Source organism: Enoplosus armatus, chromosome 9, assembly GCF_043641665.1.
Source record: "Enoplosus armatus isolate fEnoArm2 chromosome 9, fEnoArm2.hap1, whole genome shotgun sequence".
Lineage (NCBI taxonomy): Eukaryota > Metazoa > Chordata > Actinopteri > Centrarchiformes > Enoplosidae > Enoplosus > Enoplosus armatus.
Window position 1 is genome coordinate 15702276 of NC_092188.1, and position 19719 is coordinate 15721994.

General features: G+C 40.3%; 1 protein-coding gene across 1 annotated transcript; it reads right to left on the minus strand.

The window, feature by feature from the left end:
• Positions 1-387: 387 nt before the first annotated feature.
• Positions 388-18928, minus strand: LOC139290773 (tumor necrosis factor receptor superfamily member 11B-like). Its single transcript, XM_070912634.1, has 6 exons — positions 18881-18928; positions 9552-9779; positions 8695-8839; positions 3498-3704; positions 868-1092; positions 388-782 (listed from the first exon to the last, which is right to left on the minus strand). Exons 1-6 carry the CDS (start codon positions 18926-18928, stop codon positions 388-390), a joined length of 1248 nt encoding a protein of 415 aa, XP_070768735.1.
• Positions 18929-19719: the final 791 nt, after the last annotated feature.

Genomic DNA, 19719 nt, shown 5'->3' on the forward strand with positions numbered 1-19719 from the left:
ACACAGATGTGTTTTTAAAATTTCTTTTAAGGCTTATTAGATTCATCACTGCAGACAGATACTGTAGACTGAGGTTGAAGTTATTAGCATCCCTTGTTAGCTAATTTAATCAAAACATCCTTATTTTGGTGTAAGATTAGGATAGAAAATCAGAAGAAGAATTGACCTTCCCATCTTGCCTTTATGTTACAGTTAGACAAAATACCTCTTGGCACTTTATGCATAGCTTCATATCATTTGTTGATATCTTAAAGACTTGACATTATCATGTGACCCATGTCTGTGAAGTGTGTGTCTTTTCACGATTGTGTGCTTCCTATCGGACAATGTATTAGTGTCTCGTTTATGCTTTAGAGGCATATATTCCTGTTTGTACCTCCAAATTTCCTATTCATTTAATGGCTTATGAGCCTTAAAACATGACTCATCCTGAAGCATACTAACAAACATCTTCTCATACATCTTGTGCGCGGAGGTGGTTCCAATGATGCGGCTGATCTTCTTCAGGCCCTTCAGCAGATAGCGTGGTGCCCCCTGGCTGCGCATCACCCTCAGACTATGGGACAGACCTTTGGCTAGATCCAGGTCGTAGTTTGCTGTCTTCCAGAGGTGAAGAAGCTGCAGGATATACTGCCTGGGCAGGCAGGCAGAGACCACGGCCTGGACATCCTCCTGCCGAACTTTGACCCCCGGCAGGCTGTTGGTGACCTTCAGGAGGTCATCTAGGGTCAAGTTCTTTAGGCTGTTGCAGCGGGAGACTTTCCTCTCACAGTGGTTCACACCTGGAGGGACAGGGTGCGAAAATTAATACAAAAATGCAGGAGTTGAATTAGAGCTGGCTAAAACTAAAAATAGTTTTTTTAGTACCTTGTATGATGCCGTACAGCTTGTCCTGGTCTTTGTTCTGCTCCCTCCACAGTCGCAGCAGCTGGAGGACCTGCTGCTGGGGAGAGCAGGCCTTCTTCAGCTTCTCCAGGCTCTTACGATCCACCCTCCGCCCGGGAAGACTCTCCAGCAGCCGCTCCAGGGGCACCGAGGACAGTCGCAGCGAAGAGAGTGACTGGAAGACCGCCTCCTCACACAGGGTCACATCTGGAGGAAATTGTAAGAGAGAGACAGAGAGACGGGCTTAGAAACATTTTTTATTGGCATTATCACACAATAAATAATATGATCATGTTGATGCGGATCTTGCTGGACATTTTGACAGCTTAAAGCACGAGGAAATAAAAGCTGAATTCACAAGCTATAAAATGCAACTTTGGACAAATTAAGATACTCGTAATAGTTTTGTTGCTCCAGCCTTACTTGGTCTGTTATGGCTAGCAGCTAATGGCTAACGATCGCTTATGTTAGCAAACAGATAGTGCTGTCTAATTTAACAATTTAATCCTTTGTGCTGTGCTGTGCATTAATATCTGACTATAATAAGTAATTTATTTCTGACTATGATGAGTCATTTCTCTAACATCATGACACTTGTGCGACAGTTTCACAATGTCCTAACCATTATCATGCATTTGTCACTTGTGGTCACAGTGATTTCTGTTCAGCAAAAACTCCATAGTGTCACTTAAATCTTCTGACTGTGGCCCTCGTACGTGAGAATGAGTGGGAAACGTGTTTTTAAAGTTTCCTTATTGTAATCGTAAGCTTAGCGGATGTTAAAGGTTCATAGCAGAGGGCACATTACGCAATTGGACCAATTATCCAATCAATCAAAATCTATTCTTCACAGAGCTTCCATGTGGTACACAGGTGATCATCTATTATATGTCTGGATTTGTTTATACGTGTTTGTATGTGTGTGTGTGTGTGTGTGTTGAGACTGTGGTGTTGTAATTTGACCACAATAGAATAGAGGATTTCCTCTCTTTCTGTTCTCCATTGACAGCACGGAACCACCATTGACATCAGTCTGACTAGCCAAACCAAACGCAGCCCATCTGTGTTGCTCAAAAGCAACCAGAGCTGCGTCCACTGAACTGAAGCGAATAAGGGTGAGCTGCGCTGAAACGTGCTGGAATGTTCTTTGCGGTTGAGACGCACTGCACCACGCACAAACCTACGCTATTTCATCATCACATTGCTTTACATTTCTGCAAGCCAAGGTCTTCTGTGCCTTCCTTATAAGGCAATAGCATTTTTGTGAAGAGCGTGGTTCTATTTTTTCTTCAAATTAGGGAAACCCCAACCTGACACCAATTATATACCCAGAACAGTAAAACGTAAATACGATGTGAAACATTTGAAATTAAATTGCAACTGTATTCCACAATTATGAAGCATTTCTGTAGTCATGCATGTGTAAAAATGTTTTCGGACTGACTTGCAAAACATGAGGGACACCAGTAAATGAAAAAAACGTTTAATAAAACCAACATCAGTGTAGTATGATTGAGCTTAATGTGAAGAGGATATTAGGCTCGTTTCTCTGATGTCTGGATGATGTAAGCGTGGCTTGCCCTGTAATTGCCATGGACATCCTGGTGGTTTCTCCAAATCACGCAGCAACTTTGGGAATCCCAACTGCTTTTAATTTCACATTTTTTGTTAAAATAAACTGCTCCAAGATCTGCTGCAGACAATCTGCGGTTGTGTAGTCCGCAGTAAGACAATTTGTGAATGAATGTTTGAGGAGAGCATCACCATCCCTGAGGGACAGCAGCTTTGTGTGTTTCCTCAGTGTGCCAGGGTCTGTACATCAGTATGTGTGTGTTCTTCAGCGGTTTCTCCTGCTCTGGGAATGCAGTGTCATATTTGAGGCTTCTCCTCTAAAATTAATTGCCAGCATCTGTCATAATTTCAGTCTGAGTAACAAAGGCTAGCCAGCTCGTCTTGTGTCTCATTTGTGCTTGACTCAATTTCCTCTGTTATTGCAGTTGGAGGATGTCACAGTTGAAGGAGTAATTGATCCATCATGGGTCATTATGACAGTAGTGCCATAAACATCCCCCTTAACCCAGCTCTGTCTTTTCTCTCTTGTGTTGGTTTTCAGACATGCAAGAAAGATTTGGAAAATAATGGAATCTGGACAAGAACCTGACCGAGGAAATCCCCTGCCTTCAGGAATGAAAATGAGCACATGTCTGAAATAATTCAGCTCTGACTGATTTTAAGTTGTTGACAATTGAGGTTTGCTCAAAAACATCATCACATGTGTGTGTGTGTGAGTGTGTGCTGTGTGTACACTGTACAAACAATTCCAGCCTGCATTAGTCCTAAAACCTCACCATACAATTCCTATTAGTGATTAAACTCTACTGCAGAGTTGTAACGTGTACATGACAATGATAATCTGACAAGATGCAGGACCAATAGACTTAAGAACTAATTTGTCCCCACTGAAATTGGCCTTTAAAATGTCTCACTGTGATTTTTATATTGTATTTATTGTCAATTGTTTGTCTGATAGTTATGTGATTTCTGCTGGCTGTACACCAAAATGCCCCTCGGGGATAATACCTGAACCTTGAACTTGAACCTATATGTCTTACCAGTGTGGCACAGAGTGGGGTGCTGGGAGCACTCCAGTGTTGGTGTCTTGTCACAGATGCTGTCTGAAGAGGACGTGCCCCATCTCAGTGTCTTAAAGCCCAAATCTGAGCAGTTTCTCTGGGGCTGACATGGTTCGGTGGAGGAGCCACCAGTGGAGAAATGACCAGCGGGACAACGTTCACACACAGTGTCACTCACCGGGGTACCTGGAGGAGATAAACACGCAATGATTCTATGAATGAAAATGTGATTTTGACAGAATTTATACTATTGACCATCAAAATGTTCATCTTACACTTGTCAGCCATTTTCAGTGTATGAACATGACGTGCAGCACACACTATAGCTGATCAAACAGACATCAAGATGATGTGATTCTAACAACTATAACCACAACAACGTGACAACGCATCAGGGACGACAGAGGACTGTGTGATTCTGGGAATGACTCACGCTCGGTTTCTATATCTCGTTTTTTGCACAGGAAATACCACATAACTTGGGTGATGCAGAAGATGAATTTGACTACTATTACTATGACGGCATGTGACTTAAACCGCCATGCAAAGTGATTTGTCGGCTGATTTTTCAGATTGGCTGACAGGAAAATCAACTTTTAAGAAAAAGTATGTTTAGCTTTAACTATAACATCATCATGCAATGACATGCGACTTGTGTGTTCTAACTTATCAAAACATTAATATAAATGTGTACAAATTTGCTTTTAATGGGAAAGATTCTTTGATAATCTGATCACATATGGTAATGACTATGACATCATAATGCATGTAAGATATTTTTAACAGATGATGTAATAATATTGTTGATTAATAGTATCTGAAAAAAGATTTTACTGCATTTTGACAAGTCGGCAGTTACCATGATAACATTACAGTAAACCATAACTTCTGATATATGATCAGCAACACGCATGATGTGTCCAAAACGTGAAACTAGTCACTCACATGCTGATTTTATATTTATCTCTAAGGCATAGAAGTGAAAGTGTGTGGGAGGATGAGTCATGCTCATAACAGATTTAACCTTTGATTAGTTTCCCGCTATCATGGCACAGCATGTTCTTTTCTTGAAAACATTTCACCGTTTAGCATAAAAACATGAAACCACTGATATGCATACAGCAAAGTGCTAATGTTTCCTGATGCGCCACTGAAGACAGAGCATGTAGGGTACGTGCATGATGGTGTGTTAATCTAAGTATAGTACTATTTCATATGTTGGCACTGATCTTTTCTCAGAAGTTCCTCTGTCAATGCAAAATCAGCATGTTACCACTTTACTATCACAAGAATTAGCTTCCGGTGACATTTAGAGCAGATGTGCTAGCTCTGCTGTCTACATTATAAAGGGATTTATTAATGAAATAAAGTGGCTGAAAATGCATAGATTAAAAAACATTAATATATAAAGAAGAGCTGAAACGCTTAGTTGAAAATTAATTGGCAACTATTTTGATAATCAGTTATTTTTCAAGCAAAAATGATAAAAAAAAAAATCACTTGGTTTCAGCTTCTCAATTGTGACGATTTCCTGCTTTTCTTTGTCTTACAATATACTAAACTTAATTTAATTATAATATCTCTGGCTAAATTCAAGACAATTGTAAACCATGGTAAATGACTTAGGTACTTAGCTTACCTTTAGCTTTATTCTATTATTTTAATATTATTCTCTATTTTTAGGCTTGTTTTATCTCTTGTCTGATTTGTTTTGTTGGCAAAAAGTCCAACCTCAATGGGATTTACCTGGTTAAATAAAGGTTAAATTAAAACAAATCTTTAGATAACATTATATAGACCAGACAAGACAATAATTGCCAGAATAACTGATAATGAAAATAATTGTTAGTTGCATGCCCAATATAAAGGGAAACATTCCTCGCATTGTTTCATTCATTCGTTGGTTCTTTCTTGTATACTATATTATATTATATTATATGTTCCACTGTGAATTTGCTAGTCAATACTGACAGAACCAGTTTCCACAAACACAGATAAACCAGCTAGAAACAGACAAATCAGGAGATCAATGAGAAAGGAACGGAGTCATAAAAAGGCATGTGTTGTTGGAAGACTGAACCGTCAACATCCTGTGGTTTAAAAGGTCTAAACCACAACTCAAGGCATTACATAATAAGTCCTTCAGCTTCAGGGAGGGGAATCCCCTGAAATGCTGTCTCATGTCTGCAGAGCTTCATTAGACTAAGATTGTAGAACCATGTTAGAGGAATTTATGGAAAATGTTGTCTCATCTGTGAGTGGTGTTAGCGCTACAGGGGTCAGATAGTAACCAGAATCAGTGGAAAATGTTGATTCATCTATGCAGTGACTGGATTCTGGTCTCAGGTCTGAGATGAAGTCATGAGAAGTGTAGTGCCAGTTTGCGCTGCGGTTCCAGCAGAAATATCAGATTCTGTTTGCTGGAATGTTGAAATTCAACATCAGCCTCTCTTTAACTTTCCCACAATCTCTACTGACGCACGGATCAGCAACGAATATGAGGTCAGACATCCACCGCTATAATGACACCCTCAGTTGCATCTGGCTTAAGGATTGACTGCATGCAGTGCTGCATTGTGAGAAAAAGAGCTTGGACTCAGCTCTAAAACTGATGTTGATGCTGACACTACAGCAGAGCACCTGTGATTCCTGACCAACATGCAACAAAAGACAAAACATTACCCAAATATTCGTGATCAGTTTAAGAGACCGTCTGTGTCTTCGGAGGGACATGGTTGACATACTAGTCTGTTAAAATATAATTTCTCTCATTCTTCAGAGAAAGAAACGCATCTCTTATACATAACTTCTTTGTTAGGACTCAAACAGCAGCAGCAGTCTGAGGGATCTGCAGGTGTCCTAAATTAGTCCATTAGTTAATCCATTAGTTAATTCATTAGAGATAAGTACAGTATTTTCACACAATGACCAAGTTATCCCATAATGTATCAATAAAGAAATCTTTATGGTAGTCATTATATTTGAGTCAAGCTGCAGTGACTTCTAAGAGGAAGTGCAGATTCAGGTATGCAGGGGAAAGGTTTTGCCATTTTAGACAAAACAAACAGGACGATCCGTATCTTTAAAGTTTCCTCTTTAATTATGCTGTATAATATGAGTAATTATGTACGAAGAGGAACAAGTGATAAAGCGCTTTGGAGAAAATGTCACACCATTCTCTATTGTTAATTTTTAACAGCTAACACTCAGAGATGATTGGACCAACCAACAGCAGCTGATACTTCTGCAGACAGGAACATGAGAATTCGAACCCACAATGTGTGATGACTGAAATTACTAATATGTAAGTGACAATTATTTAAAACTCCAATAAAAACAAATGGGAAATGGTCAGCTTCCTTCACACAGATAAAACCTCTAAAAATAAATAAGTAATCTAATCAAAAGTGAACTGACGGATAGTGTTACGTACATCAACTTTGCATGTATGTAACATCAGTTATGAGGAAGTACTTCTTGCAACCAAAGTGAATAGGTCAAAGCCCAAATAAAGTCATTCTGGTTCATTTGACATTACACACACATGAAAAAAAGTTAAATGTTAATCTGACTCATAGTGTCAGGTGCCATGACAGGATGGAATATGTTGACATTCTTCACAGCGATTATAGTGACAGAAGTTGTACCTCAATGGAATTAAATAAAAGGCTGTGTTTGCAATCACTGGAGTTCATGGAAAATATACTATATATATATATATATATATATATAATTTTAACAACATGAGGATGACATTTTATTTCCATCAGAAATATTCAGCATAACAAACAACAGCAATTCTTTGAATTTAATTTAAAAAACCTTTAATCCAGTAATCAGGAAGCTGTCATCTTTTTCTCCTTTGACCAAAGCTCATTAAAACAGAATGTACCTCTCAGTAAATCATGTCTGATGTTCTCAATCAGTTCTTCTGATCCAGATATCACCATTTCTTTAATTAATGATGATTTCATGCAACAAGCCATTGCTACCAATTGCTCAATGTCTGATTACCAATAAATATCAGTCATGAAATACGCTTTAAAGCTGTGGTTTGGTTTGTTGTTTGGTTAAGGGTGATTAGAAAGAGACTTGACTCACTCACAGAATTAAGACATGACATTTATCTGTGCCTCAACACTTAAAACAGTAAACTTCAGCTACAATAAGACCCAGTGTGTATCTGGTTCTTTTATATTGTGCAGTCCAGAAGTGGCAAGCATATATAGCATGTCCCACTCTGAACTTGCAGGCAACACTGCCCTAACTCAGACCAGGTGAGGAAGTGCAAGAAAGACATGCATAAATGTGTTTTATGTTCACACACACACACACACACACACACACACACACACACACACACACACACACACACACACACACACACACACACACACACACACACACACACACACACACACACACACACACACACACACTAAATCTGCTTCAAACCAAATTCTGTGTGTCTGTGTGTTAAAGACCGACAAGGAGAGAGAAAGCAGTTCTAAGAAATATTCAGAGTCACTTAAAAAGAAGCTGCATTGGTTCTGCGGAAAGAGACGTCTGTGTCTGGAACAGATCTGATTCACAGAATCAGAGAAAGACAAAGCGAAAGAGAGAGGGCTTCCAGTGATGAGTGATGAGAGGACATCTTAATGGGAAATGGTAAAGCATATCTGGAATTGAACTGATTTGACATAAAGTGAGATAGTGGAAGAGTAAAACATACGTTGAGGCGCTTAAAGGAACGATAAAATATATAGTGATGGGATTCTATTCAAAATACTGAAAATACAAAAGTACTGCATTATATAACATGGGCACACATAGTAACAAACACTCATGCACAGATATCCCTATAAACACACACACGTTTAACACTTTTCTTAACGTTAACTAATAACATTGAGCTGATAGGACTTTTCTTCACTGAACTCATCCAGGGCTTCCCCCCCGGCTGTGTGCTGACTGAATTCCTGTTTTAGTACAGATACCTACTTTTAATCATTGATATCCGCTCTTCTAAATCTGATTTACAAGCTGACCAGATAGACAGAAAACCCACAAAATAACTGATCATCGTGTTCATCAGATATCTTATGTAAAACGAAGGCAGTCTGCCAGTGCGATTACCTAATAATAATAATAATAATAATGATAATCTCAGTCTTACCTAAAGCTGTCACTCCGTAGCCAGGTGCACAGGTACTGTGTGTAATGCAAAACTCAACCACTAGGTGGAAACCTGGAGCGCACTCACACAGCTGGTCATGAGTGCTGTTGCATTGCTGCTTTACGAGTTGCTTCTCTTTACACACCTAGACACAACAAACCACAGTCACACAACTGTTGAAACTGTGCTGCTGCATGTAAACAATAACATACAGTAAAAGATTGATTTGTTTGTACATATATGAACAGAGGACAGACTAATTTACAGCGTTGAACAGGGTGAGTGTTGCTGCTGCTTCCAGAACTGTCTTTAACATACAGTATTTGACACATGATATACATGGCATAGCAGAACAGGAATATAAAAACACCTCAAGGTGGACATGTCAACAATACATAGAGTGGGTCATATTGCATAATTTATCTATAGTGGCAAAGAGGAAAACATCTAAACTCCGGGGGAAGATCACTCTACCACAATGAGCACACTGAAACTTTCATTTTTAGTAACAACTAAAGTGGAAACACTGGTTTGAAAAAAAGTGACAGATGCTGCGCCAAAATGTAAACAAACAGTATAATCATGCATCTAAGAAAAAAGGCATAAAGAAAACCACAAAACAGTGGCATAAAGGACGAGGTGGAGGATAAAAACATTAAAGGGATACCGAACTGTGCGGATTTGGTTGATTCACTTAATTGTGAGTAAATACACAAAGGAGATACTTCTTACTTACAAAACCTGATGTTTCTCATAAAAAAAGAGAAACATGCCTGAAGCTTATGGGTCTATTAAGAAGAAAAACAAAGAGAACCAAATATTAAGATGCTGTGTAAACCTTTTGGCCTCATACATACCGAGGTGCAGTATTGGCATGTGTCCCCCCAGTGCCAGTTCTCAGCAAAATGCTTCTCAGGACAGGCCTGGCACTCTGTGGGTGTGTCAGCGGTGCAGTGTTGTTTCACGGCTGTGCCAGGAGGGCACTGGTCGCACAGTAGGAGGTCAGATGTCACAGGGTCGCGGCACTGGTACTTTGGCGGTACGGCTTGCTGCTGGAAGGCCCAGGAAAGAGACGCCGTGAAGAGCTGCAAGCGAAAGAAAGTGGGTTTAGTACTGAGTCAACAGCAGTGACAAAATCTTTAATGGAACCCATCTCGTGCACAGATCCTCTTTGGCAAAAGGTTCAAATATTTTTTCATATTTTAGAGCACCCCGCCAACCCAAAGCTTCCAGTAAGAAGGAGTTGAAAGAAAGGTCAGAGCTGTAAAGTTGAAGCTCCTGGTGGACACGCAGTCCTAAAGTGATTTCCTCTGCTTTATAGAGTGCCGTTCAGGGAGCAGAGGAGAAAATCCTGCAGCAGTTTCATGGATATGGATTACTGCGCAGGGGCAACCTTTGAAAGAATAGCAAAAGTGCGTTTTTAATCTTTGTATGTTTGCAGGAATCATTGTCGTCCCTTTGTGTTGCCTCAAATCATGATGCTGAATGCTGTGAGCTGATTCTATCCTGACTATTAGTCTTGATTAAGCGAATCATATTCATTTTATTGAACTTTTGGCCTTGTTTCTCAGCATCTTAACTGTTTTCCAAAGCTTTTAAATGGATTCAGATGTTTCAGTCATGCCAGTATTCTGCACAAATTAAATTAAAACAAAATGTATGACACAGGATTATAGACCATAATTGTGCAGCCCTGTGTTCTCTGACCTCACCAGCAGCCTCCTACCCGTGTCAGCAGCTCTGTAAGATAGGCTGCTATGTAGCTGAAAAGCATCTGACGTGATTCAACGCTGATCTACAGCAGTGTGATACCGCCCTGGAGCAAGAGCACACCACACCCATATATCTCCCCCCCTAAAAGCAACTCGTCCATATGGACACACTGTAAAGTGGGTGGCTGTTAGCGGGCCTCTGAGTCGGACATATGTAACTATTGCCTCAAAAACAAGCCCATGTATCATTGCCTGAGCAGGAACTGAAAAGCTTCAGTTGAACCTAAAATGTAAGATATCAGTTGGTGAGCATGTTTGACATGCAGCCATGCAGCTGGTCGAGGCCACATGCAGACCAGATGTCACACATCTGGCTCCTTCCACCCTGAAGTCCCTCAGCCATTGGCTTTGTGGACTTTCCCGTTGGCCGGGATACATCCTCACTGCTTGGACAAACTAACAATAGGCCGTCCTTGCATTGTGTGTGTGTGTGTGTGAGAGTGTGTGTGTATTGTTGTATGTGGTTTTCTGCTTTCCACCATGTTTGTTTGTGCATTTTCAAAATGAATGAATCCATACAACAAAGAACTACAAAACATTCACGCATGTGCGTGCAGGGAGTGCACACATGCAGGAATGTGTGTGTTGCTGCATGTGTGTGTGTGTGTGCATGTCTGTCGGTGTTCATGTCCAATTATCGTCTTCCTCAGTGTTGGTCTGTGTGCTGTGCGGTCTCCTCTCCTGGCTGCTGTTCATAAAGAGAACTGTTGGAGGTTACTGGGCTTTCCCCATTCACCACCAAAATACAAAACACTCACCCACTCTGTTCTACAGTTTAGCCGCTAAACAACACTGAACTCCTTCCTGCGTGTGTGTATTTGTACTTATCCCATTTACCTTAAAACTTGCAACCACAAAACACGACATGCTATGTGTATGAATGTGTGAAACAAAAGGAAAACCAGAGAAAAAGAACCTTACTTTCAGTGTGTGTGCGCACTCATTCATTCCCATTCACTATTATATTACAAAATATTTGGCCACAGAAATCTTTTCATCAGAAATGTGTTCATGTGTGGGTGTGTGTGTAGAGGAGACAGTGTGCAGTACAGCTGTGTCTTCCCAATCTGCCACATGTTACTGAACATACTGCTTATGCTACAAACTACTTTGATCTGTTATTCATGTATATGTGTTCATATATGTATCAACCTGAAATGATGCACTACACAGAAAGGAAAAAAACGTGAATGTTTACTTTGCGTCCTTCTATTTCTGTTTCCTTTTGCAATGGAGGTCACTGAAAAAGATAGTAAAAATAGATGAATGGGTTTTACACACCATAATAGAAGCCTAAGCTTCAAACAGCCTGGCGAGCACAGTGGTTTTCCCGGCAAAACCTATCGACCTCTGAGCACCACATTTGGTGGAAGGCTTTCATCCACAGTAACGTGCTGAGCAGTACCATGGCTGCATGTGTTTGTTTGTAGCATGGGTGGCCCCAGCGGGAATCAAACCCATAATCATAGACTTGCTCTTCAAATTAAGAAGTGTATATACACTATTAAGCCGTGGGACCACATCCAATCAATTTAGAAACATCAGGGAGGGTGGAGTGCACCGAGGGACTGACAGAGGGTCACCTGGGTTTTTGCAAATCTGGGTACGGTTACACTTTAATGTTTGGTTCGATTCAGGATGAGTTTACTGGCAGAGCCCATGAGCCTGAGCACATGCGGAGGTGGTCGAGTTCATTTTTCATATTGTTCATACAGCACAGTAGTTTGGCTAGATTCCAGCTACAATATACACAGTAATGTTTAGTAGGTAAAATGAAATGACAGCACATGCATGCTCAGAGATGTTGCTTTATAACATCACATCTTTATCAGATCATGTCTACAAATCCTTTTGAAACTATTAAAAAAACACAGTGGTTCAATGGTTTAATGCACTTTCTCCCATCGTACATCAGATATCATACATCATAAAACCTTTGCTGCTTGTTATTCACTCGTTTTTCCCAGTTTCATGCGCTGTTAAACCAGTGCAAAGAAAGCAAACGTAGCATACAATTAAAATGGAAAGGAATGGAAAAATGGAGGTTGTCACCGGCAAAGCATGTGAGCTCACGCTGAATGTCATTGTAGTCTGGAACTAATCAGTTTATTTTAATTTTTACACCTAGCCCCAAGGTGGATCTTTAACAGACATGTCACTTGCATTTAGTTAAAAGTAATGCATTTTTAATCAAGGCTGGGCCACCAGCTTTTGGTTGAACTACGTCAGAAAGGCCTTCTTAGTCGACAGAAGATTATCCTTTTATACTCCAATCAAGTCCAGCTTTCAGTAGAACTTATTCTGTTATCTAGTTATGGCACGCTGCAGGCAGAACCACACTTTTCCAAACCAGCCAGTACAGTAGCTTTCTGCTACTGAGAAAAAGATCATTCATTTATCTGGAAGATGTCCTGTGGTGTGTGTGAGTCCGTCTATCAGCGGCTAAAAGAGATATTGAACTTTTCACCCTTCTTGTCGCCTTAGAGGCTTTCATCTGACGACATCATGGACGACCGCTGGAAACCCAAATTACACAGCAGCTAGGGGCCACTGACAGCCATAATTACACTGTTAACATCATCAGAGCGGAGCTCAGTGAGAGGCATATCCTACATGGAGCACAGCCAGCTGAGAGGAAAGGATGGATGAAGGTATGAAGGTAACAATGATGTTCTACCTTCCCTAGGCAAGATGCCCTTGCTCAAGGCAGGGCAGCTCTGATGAGAGCTGTATGTGAAGCTGCTTGTTGGAAAAAGCAAGCACACTAAGTCGCCTTCTTCTGGATAAATACTGGTTCACATAAAAGAACTATATTCATACTGGTTATTAAATCAGCTTCATCTGATTCAGTTTGCATATGTAATCTATGCCAGTAATTCCCATTTGAAGCAAGTTGAGAGAAAACCTTTATGCAGAGCAAAGATGATCTTTACCAATTCTTTAACAGAGAACATGTGCTTTTAAACAGATGTTATCCTCCTGAATGACACAAACAACAGCACAAGTGTAGTCCAATCTGTGAAGCGCGGTGATACACAAGGCCATGCAGGCTCAAGGAGATGGACCACGCTTCCCACAACAGGCAACACAAGCGAGACACAGTGACAAATCTTGTCAGATGTTTACTGGCGGGTTACAGTTGTTCACATTGTGTTCATCTGTCACTATGTTGATATACTTTGACTTGGCACACATGTAATACCTCTGACGTTCAAGGAAATAATTCCTGAAACAATGCCAGTCCTTTGGCGAGACGGGGTTTAAAAGACTTACGAGGGTTTTTGTTTTTCTAGGACCTGTCTGTTGTCAAAATCACATCCACAGTGAAGTGTAATGATGACAGAGTGCTTTAGTGAAACAGGATGAACTGCACTTTGAGCACTGCATGACAGATGGGCTGTAGCAGCATAACTGCAGAGTTCCTGTCACCTGTCACAGACACCTGTCAGAAATAGCCTTACAAATGATCACAAATGCTTTCCATGTGAGCTTGTAAAGAGAGCAACATCTACAGATAATGGGCGAGTAACAGGCTGATTGATTTTTACACACATAGGTAAAAACCAATTGAATAAATATTAATTGGAGCTAAAATGCTCCTCATGACAAGCATTGCAATAAAGATACAGTAAATACTGTCAGGCAGCTTGTTCATGCACAATATAGCAGATTGGTAGAGAGTGACACATTTTGATATTTGTTGATATGATACAAAAGGTAACAATTAAAAAATTATGAAAATGTTTAGGAGTTCAGGCACAAAGGAGCATCTGTAAGCAGACAACATCTTCACCAAAATCAGTAAGTGACGATTACATTTTGAAACAGTAAACATGCCCACCCTTGTGTTGTCAGTGGAAATATTAAATATGCTTCCAGAACAAATTAGTCGCAGTATTTAACTAATTTCCAGCAGACAGGGTTAGTGTTACAATGAATGAGGAGCATACTGAAATGCAGAGACAGAGGAGAATCAGAGTTTTGGGAGCCTGGGGTCAGTTTTAAATTCATGGCATAAGGAAAAGAGCCATGGCACAAAGGGACCAAACCACACAACACCAGCTCATCCACCAGGCACATGGCTTCAGTTAGCTGTAGAACGCAGGTGGTCTGAGGGGGGATTCCAGCGCTTGGAAGTTTGTGTGTGTGTGTGTGTGTGTGTGTGTGTGTGTGTGTGTGTGTGTGTGTGTGTGTGTGTGTGTGTGTGTGTGTGTGTGTGTGTGTGTGTGTGTGTGTGTGTGTGTGTATGCGTGTGTTGGTTCCTGCAAATATGGAGTCTGTCTTTTTTCACTCATACAGAGAGACTATGGCACATACTGCCATGTGCATCACAGGAAGTCTATCGTCCCACATTGATTCATAATCTTTGATGAGATTGTTGACTATTAATATATACATATATACATATACATATCTAAAATGCAAGTGATGTTCTCTCCATGTAGTCGTCCCATCATCTCAAACCAATTTCTACAAATCTTGCGATAAAAATAATTGATTTATGTGTGTGAGCACATGTTTAACACGTGCAATCCTGCCTTGAATAGAGTATGTTCCATTCATTAAAAACAATTCTCCTGCTGCACTTTAACCAAGCAGAATCTGTAAACACAGTTTCCAATTCCACTGTACTCTTATAATGTATATGTTATGTTGATTAATGCTGAAACAATTTATGAGAATCAATCAGCATGTATTTTGATAATTGTATTTATCAAGTCTTTCATAGGGCAAAATTGCCAAAAATGAATTGGTGTGTGAAGTGTGATATTTGCTGGTTTTGCTGGTGAATATGTCAATTTGGGCTTTGGGAAATTGTGAAGGGCATTTAAATGAAAATATTTTCTGACAAAAAATAATTAAGATTAGAAAAAAAAGTAGATTAGTCAATAATAACAATCATTAAACAAGGCAAAAAGACATTATATTTATCTTCTCTCAGTCCAGGAATGCCAATAACTCATTTGAAACAAATACGTACTTTATACTATAATTTTTAAAGACATATTTACTGGTTACTTTACAGATTAAGATTTTGCATTACAAAACACATGATGAGATTATAAAATACGAATCATTGCTACAGATTAAACCAGTGATTCCAAACTTTTTTTCACAAAAAAGCAAAGATTAAAGTTCAACAAATGAATTCAATTTGTGGAGCAGAATTATAATTTTCTTTTGCTAACCCATTAATGATCTCATGACTTATCAAATTTGGAGTGTAACCCCTTGGAGGGGGCCGACCCCTAGGTTGGGAACCACTGGACTAAACTTTTACTTTTGATATCAAGTACATATTCCTGATGATACTTCTGTACTTTTACTTAAGTCAAATTTTAGATGTAGGATTGTTTCAGTGTGGTACTTAAGTAAAGGATCTCCATTGCATACAGCATGATAACTTGGACTGATATCTCAAACCAAATATAGATATATAATTTAAAATAGTAGCTGCACTTTAAACATTTAAATAGAGATCTTGTGTCTCACATGTTCTGGCTGTTTACATTTCAAGCTAAATAAATCTCTCCTCATGTTCTAACACATCTAGTGTCAGATAAACTTTCACTACAGACATTTACATCAGATCAGTCATGCTGTTTTTAATATGAGTCATAATAGTAAGATAAAACAAAGATGAAGGCAGGTGTGTGACTGTGACACTAATACAACAGCTGTATCTCTTTTGCCTACTCTCTTCTGCTCACTACACACACACACACACACACACACACACACACACACACACACACACACACACACACACACACACACACACACACACACACACACACACACACACACACACACACACACACACACACACACACACACACACACACACACACACGTCTGCTATCAGTAGTACTACTGTTGATGGAAAAGGGGAAGTTAGGTGTGCGGAAGCAACTCCCAGCATTAATCGTTGCTTTCTGAATAAACGTTTGTGCTTGTTTGTTTAAAACATGTTGATCCTGTACCTTCACACACCCTCTGTATGTCTCCCTCCCCTCCCTGTCACAGTCACTTCCTCACCCTTTCTCCAGTGTTTTCAAAAAAAAAAAAACATTATGCCAAGGCTGTTTGGCCAAGTGACCTCTTTGCAGCTTCTTTTGTCTGCGTGCTAACCTGCAGCTACGTTTAGGGAAGTTGGTGCAGCTAATGCCAACGGCCACATCAGAGAGTGAAGGAGAGGAGGCGTAAAGATAAAGGCAGCACAGATAATAGATAATAGAGGGAGATACAGTATGTAGGGATGAGTGGCTGGATTGTGCAGGCTAGCCAACTGTCTGATAGGCTGGCTGGTTGACTACCTGCTGACCTGACAGACAAGTAGAAAAGAGAAGATAGAAATCCAACTTAGCTGCATTATTGGGCTCTCCAGAACCCCACTTTTCCACTGCACACAATTATTGAAACACATGTCTTCACAAAAACAAAACGGCTGACAACTTTAAGTCCAATTTCGATGTCTGTTCCACTGACATCATCCATCATCAAACAGTGTTTTCAGCAGAAAGAACACATGCAGGGGCACAGGAAGAGCACGAAGGTACAGGACATGCATTTACTGCTGGACGTCTACAGCCAAAACAATGTTTTGGACGTAAAAGCGTCCCTTGGACATAGAATTACTTGCAGACAGACTGAGTGGCTGGTTGAAAAGCGGATCAACAGGCAGAAAGGTGTGAGGGATCCAGAGGGGTGCAGACTGCCTTACTGGCTTGACGCTGACAGTCCAGACAGACTGTGTGGTTGGACGACTGAATCATTAATTGGCTAAATAGACGCTTGCTTGGCTGGCCAAATGACTGACTGACTAACGGCATGATGGATAAACACAAGAACGCCACGTCAGAAATTGTAAGAGCAAAATATTTGCCTATTTTAGGTCATTTGTGTGAAGAGTGGAGAGTGCAGACTGCGCTGCAGTAGAGAAAATACTCTGTGTGGATGATTTCACATTAAATGGTGGCAGAAAGTACACACGCTCATTCATTTTTGTTTCACTGCCTTGTACTTCACATACAAAGAAGTGACACATCTTACAAACAAAATGCCTGACTGACCATGCACTTCACAAAATAGGATCTGTCTCTTTCTCTTTCTCACACATACAAACACACACAGAGAGACAAACACACACGCAGGCCACCAGGACAGATAGTGGGTCCAGTGTTTTGTAGCAACAGTGTATGATCTGTTTCTGCGCTGATACACATCTGTACATGGACATATGCAAAACCTGCACAGGCACCAACACAGCACAGCATGCAAAACACAGCAAAGGAAAAAAAAATGCTCTTAGCCCAGAGGCATACATTCAAAAACCCTTAAGAAGGCTATTGAACAAATTAGTGCCATGTCTCTAGTTTGAGCCTGTAATGTTTCATTCATTTTAAACGTGCCATAGTAAAAGCAAAGTAAACTTTCAACCATTGATGAAAATCATAGGTCTGTATTTATATGTTGGTCGTGAGTATTCACAGCAGTGAATAAAAAGATGGGCAAAACTGTTCAGTTCAGTTCTATTTTCAAAATCTATTATTCATCCCAGAAGGATCTCATCATCATATAGTCCTAAGAGACATACAGTAGATTCAGTACTCTGATAGGATATAATTCCCTACAAAAACAATACATTACAGCCTCAGAAGTCACCAAAAAGTAGAATCGACAACGTCTCAACAAAACTGAATATTACCTGTACAAGCTTATGCTGCCGGGCTGCTATGTGGGACTGCATTACCTTGTCTACACCTTGGAGACATAAATCCCTTCATTTGATAATAACGTCATGCAAATATACTACACAAATATTGGAGCCCAATATAGTGGCTGAGTTTGACTTTATGAGCGTGTACATGCGTCACACAGGGTACAACAGGTACAGCATGAGGAAGACGGTCTGAATAAGAACTCTAATAACGCTCACATGGCACTATGCCACGTGTCTACACCTGTTAAGGATTATGACTATCCTCAAAACCAGTCATGGTGTAAACAAGACCGATTCTGATAAGTGCCAGCTCCAGTAACTGACTGTGTTTCAGAGGACACCGAGACTGAAGCGCACAGACGAGCCTAATTACTGGCACCTGTAATAAATTAGACATAATCAAACCACCTACACAGACACGTGCTGTACAGACAGAACAGAACATGTGAATAGCAAATATATTGCTTCTTTTGTGGATACATCTGGACTGGAAGGCGAGTGCCCATACCCGACTGATCCCCATGTATCTGAGACCGCGTGTAGCGCAATGATAATCCATGTCTCGCAATAATCCCCTCGAATGCAACACCTTCAGAATAAAACATGTCATTCATTCGGTACGAAGTGTGGCTGTGCACCAGCGGATCGGATCGGGAGAGCAGGACCAAGGAGAGGAGCTGCAGAAACTCACCACTATCAGTTTCATGGCGGGGTTGGACTTCGCTATCCGGGCGCTCATCTCCACTGCGTGAAAGTGAACTTCGGTGTGATGGGGTCTCCATCACAGATCTGTTCTTATACAGTACAGAGAGAGGGGGGAGAGAGAGACAGAGACAGAGAGAGAGAGAGAGAGAGGGAGAGAGGGAGGGAGGGAGGGAGCATACGCCCACCTATCTCGTTATCCTGTGACAGCCCACTCTCTGACTGTCTTTGTGTTTCTGTCCCTAAAAATAAGATGCTGCATCGTCACGAGTTGCGTTGCGATTACGCGAAGTAGAGGATGGTGAATCCAAAAGGCAGCATCCAACGATCTTCAGATGATGTGGATTCATTGAATTCAATCACATGGGGTCGACTTTTTAAGCTATACAAATATTCGCTAAAATATCCATAATAAATCATAATAAATATGGCAAATTGTAGAGGAATATGAGGCTATGCAAATATGGTACAGTAGCAAAATATGAGACCAGTAGTAGGATAAAACTCTCTCTATGCCAAGTATGAGTTCAGTTTAAACTACAAAAGTGTCTTTCTTTGGTGGGGATGTGAGTTTTTCTTTACTTAGAGGGAAATAAAGCCAATAATTATGTAAATTTGCTTGACATTCCCCCAACTACTGAAAAATTGTGGTAAAATAATACAGTGATGAAGTAAAACATATATCCATATGCCTATAATGCAAATTGTACAGTGTGAAGAAGTGGTTTCTATTTGTATTTGACAACAAGTTTAACACACCCAATGTGTCAAAATAAAACAAAAAAGGTAGCTTTAATCAGTGTGAAACATTTTCCAGGATAAATGTTT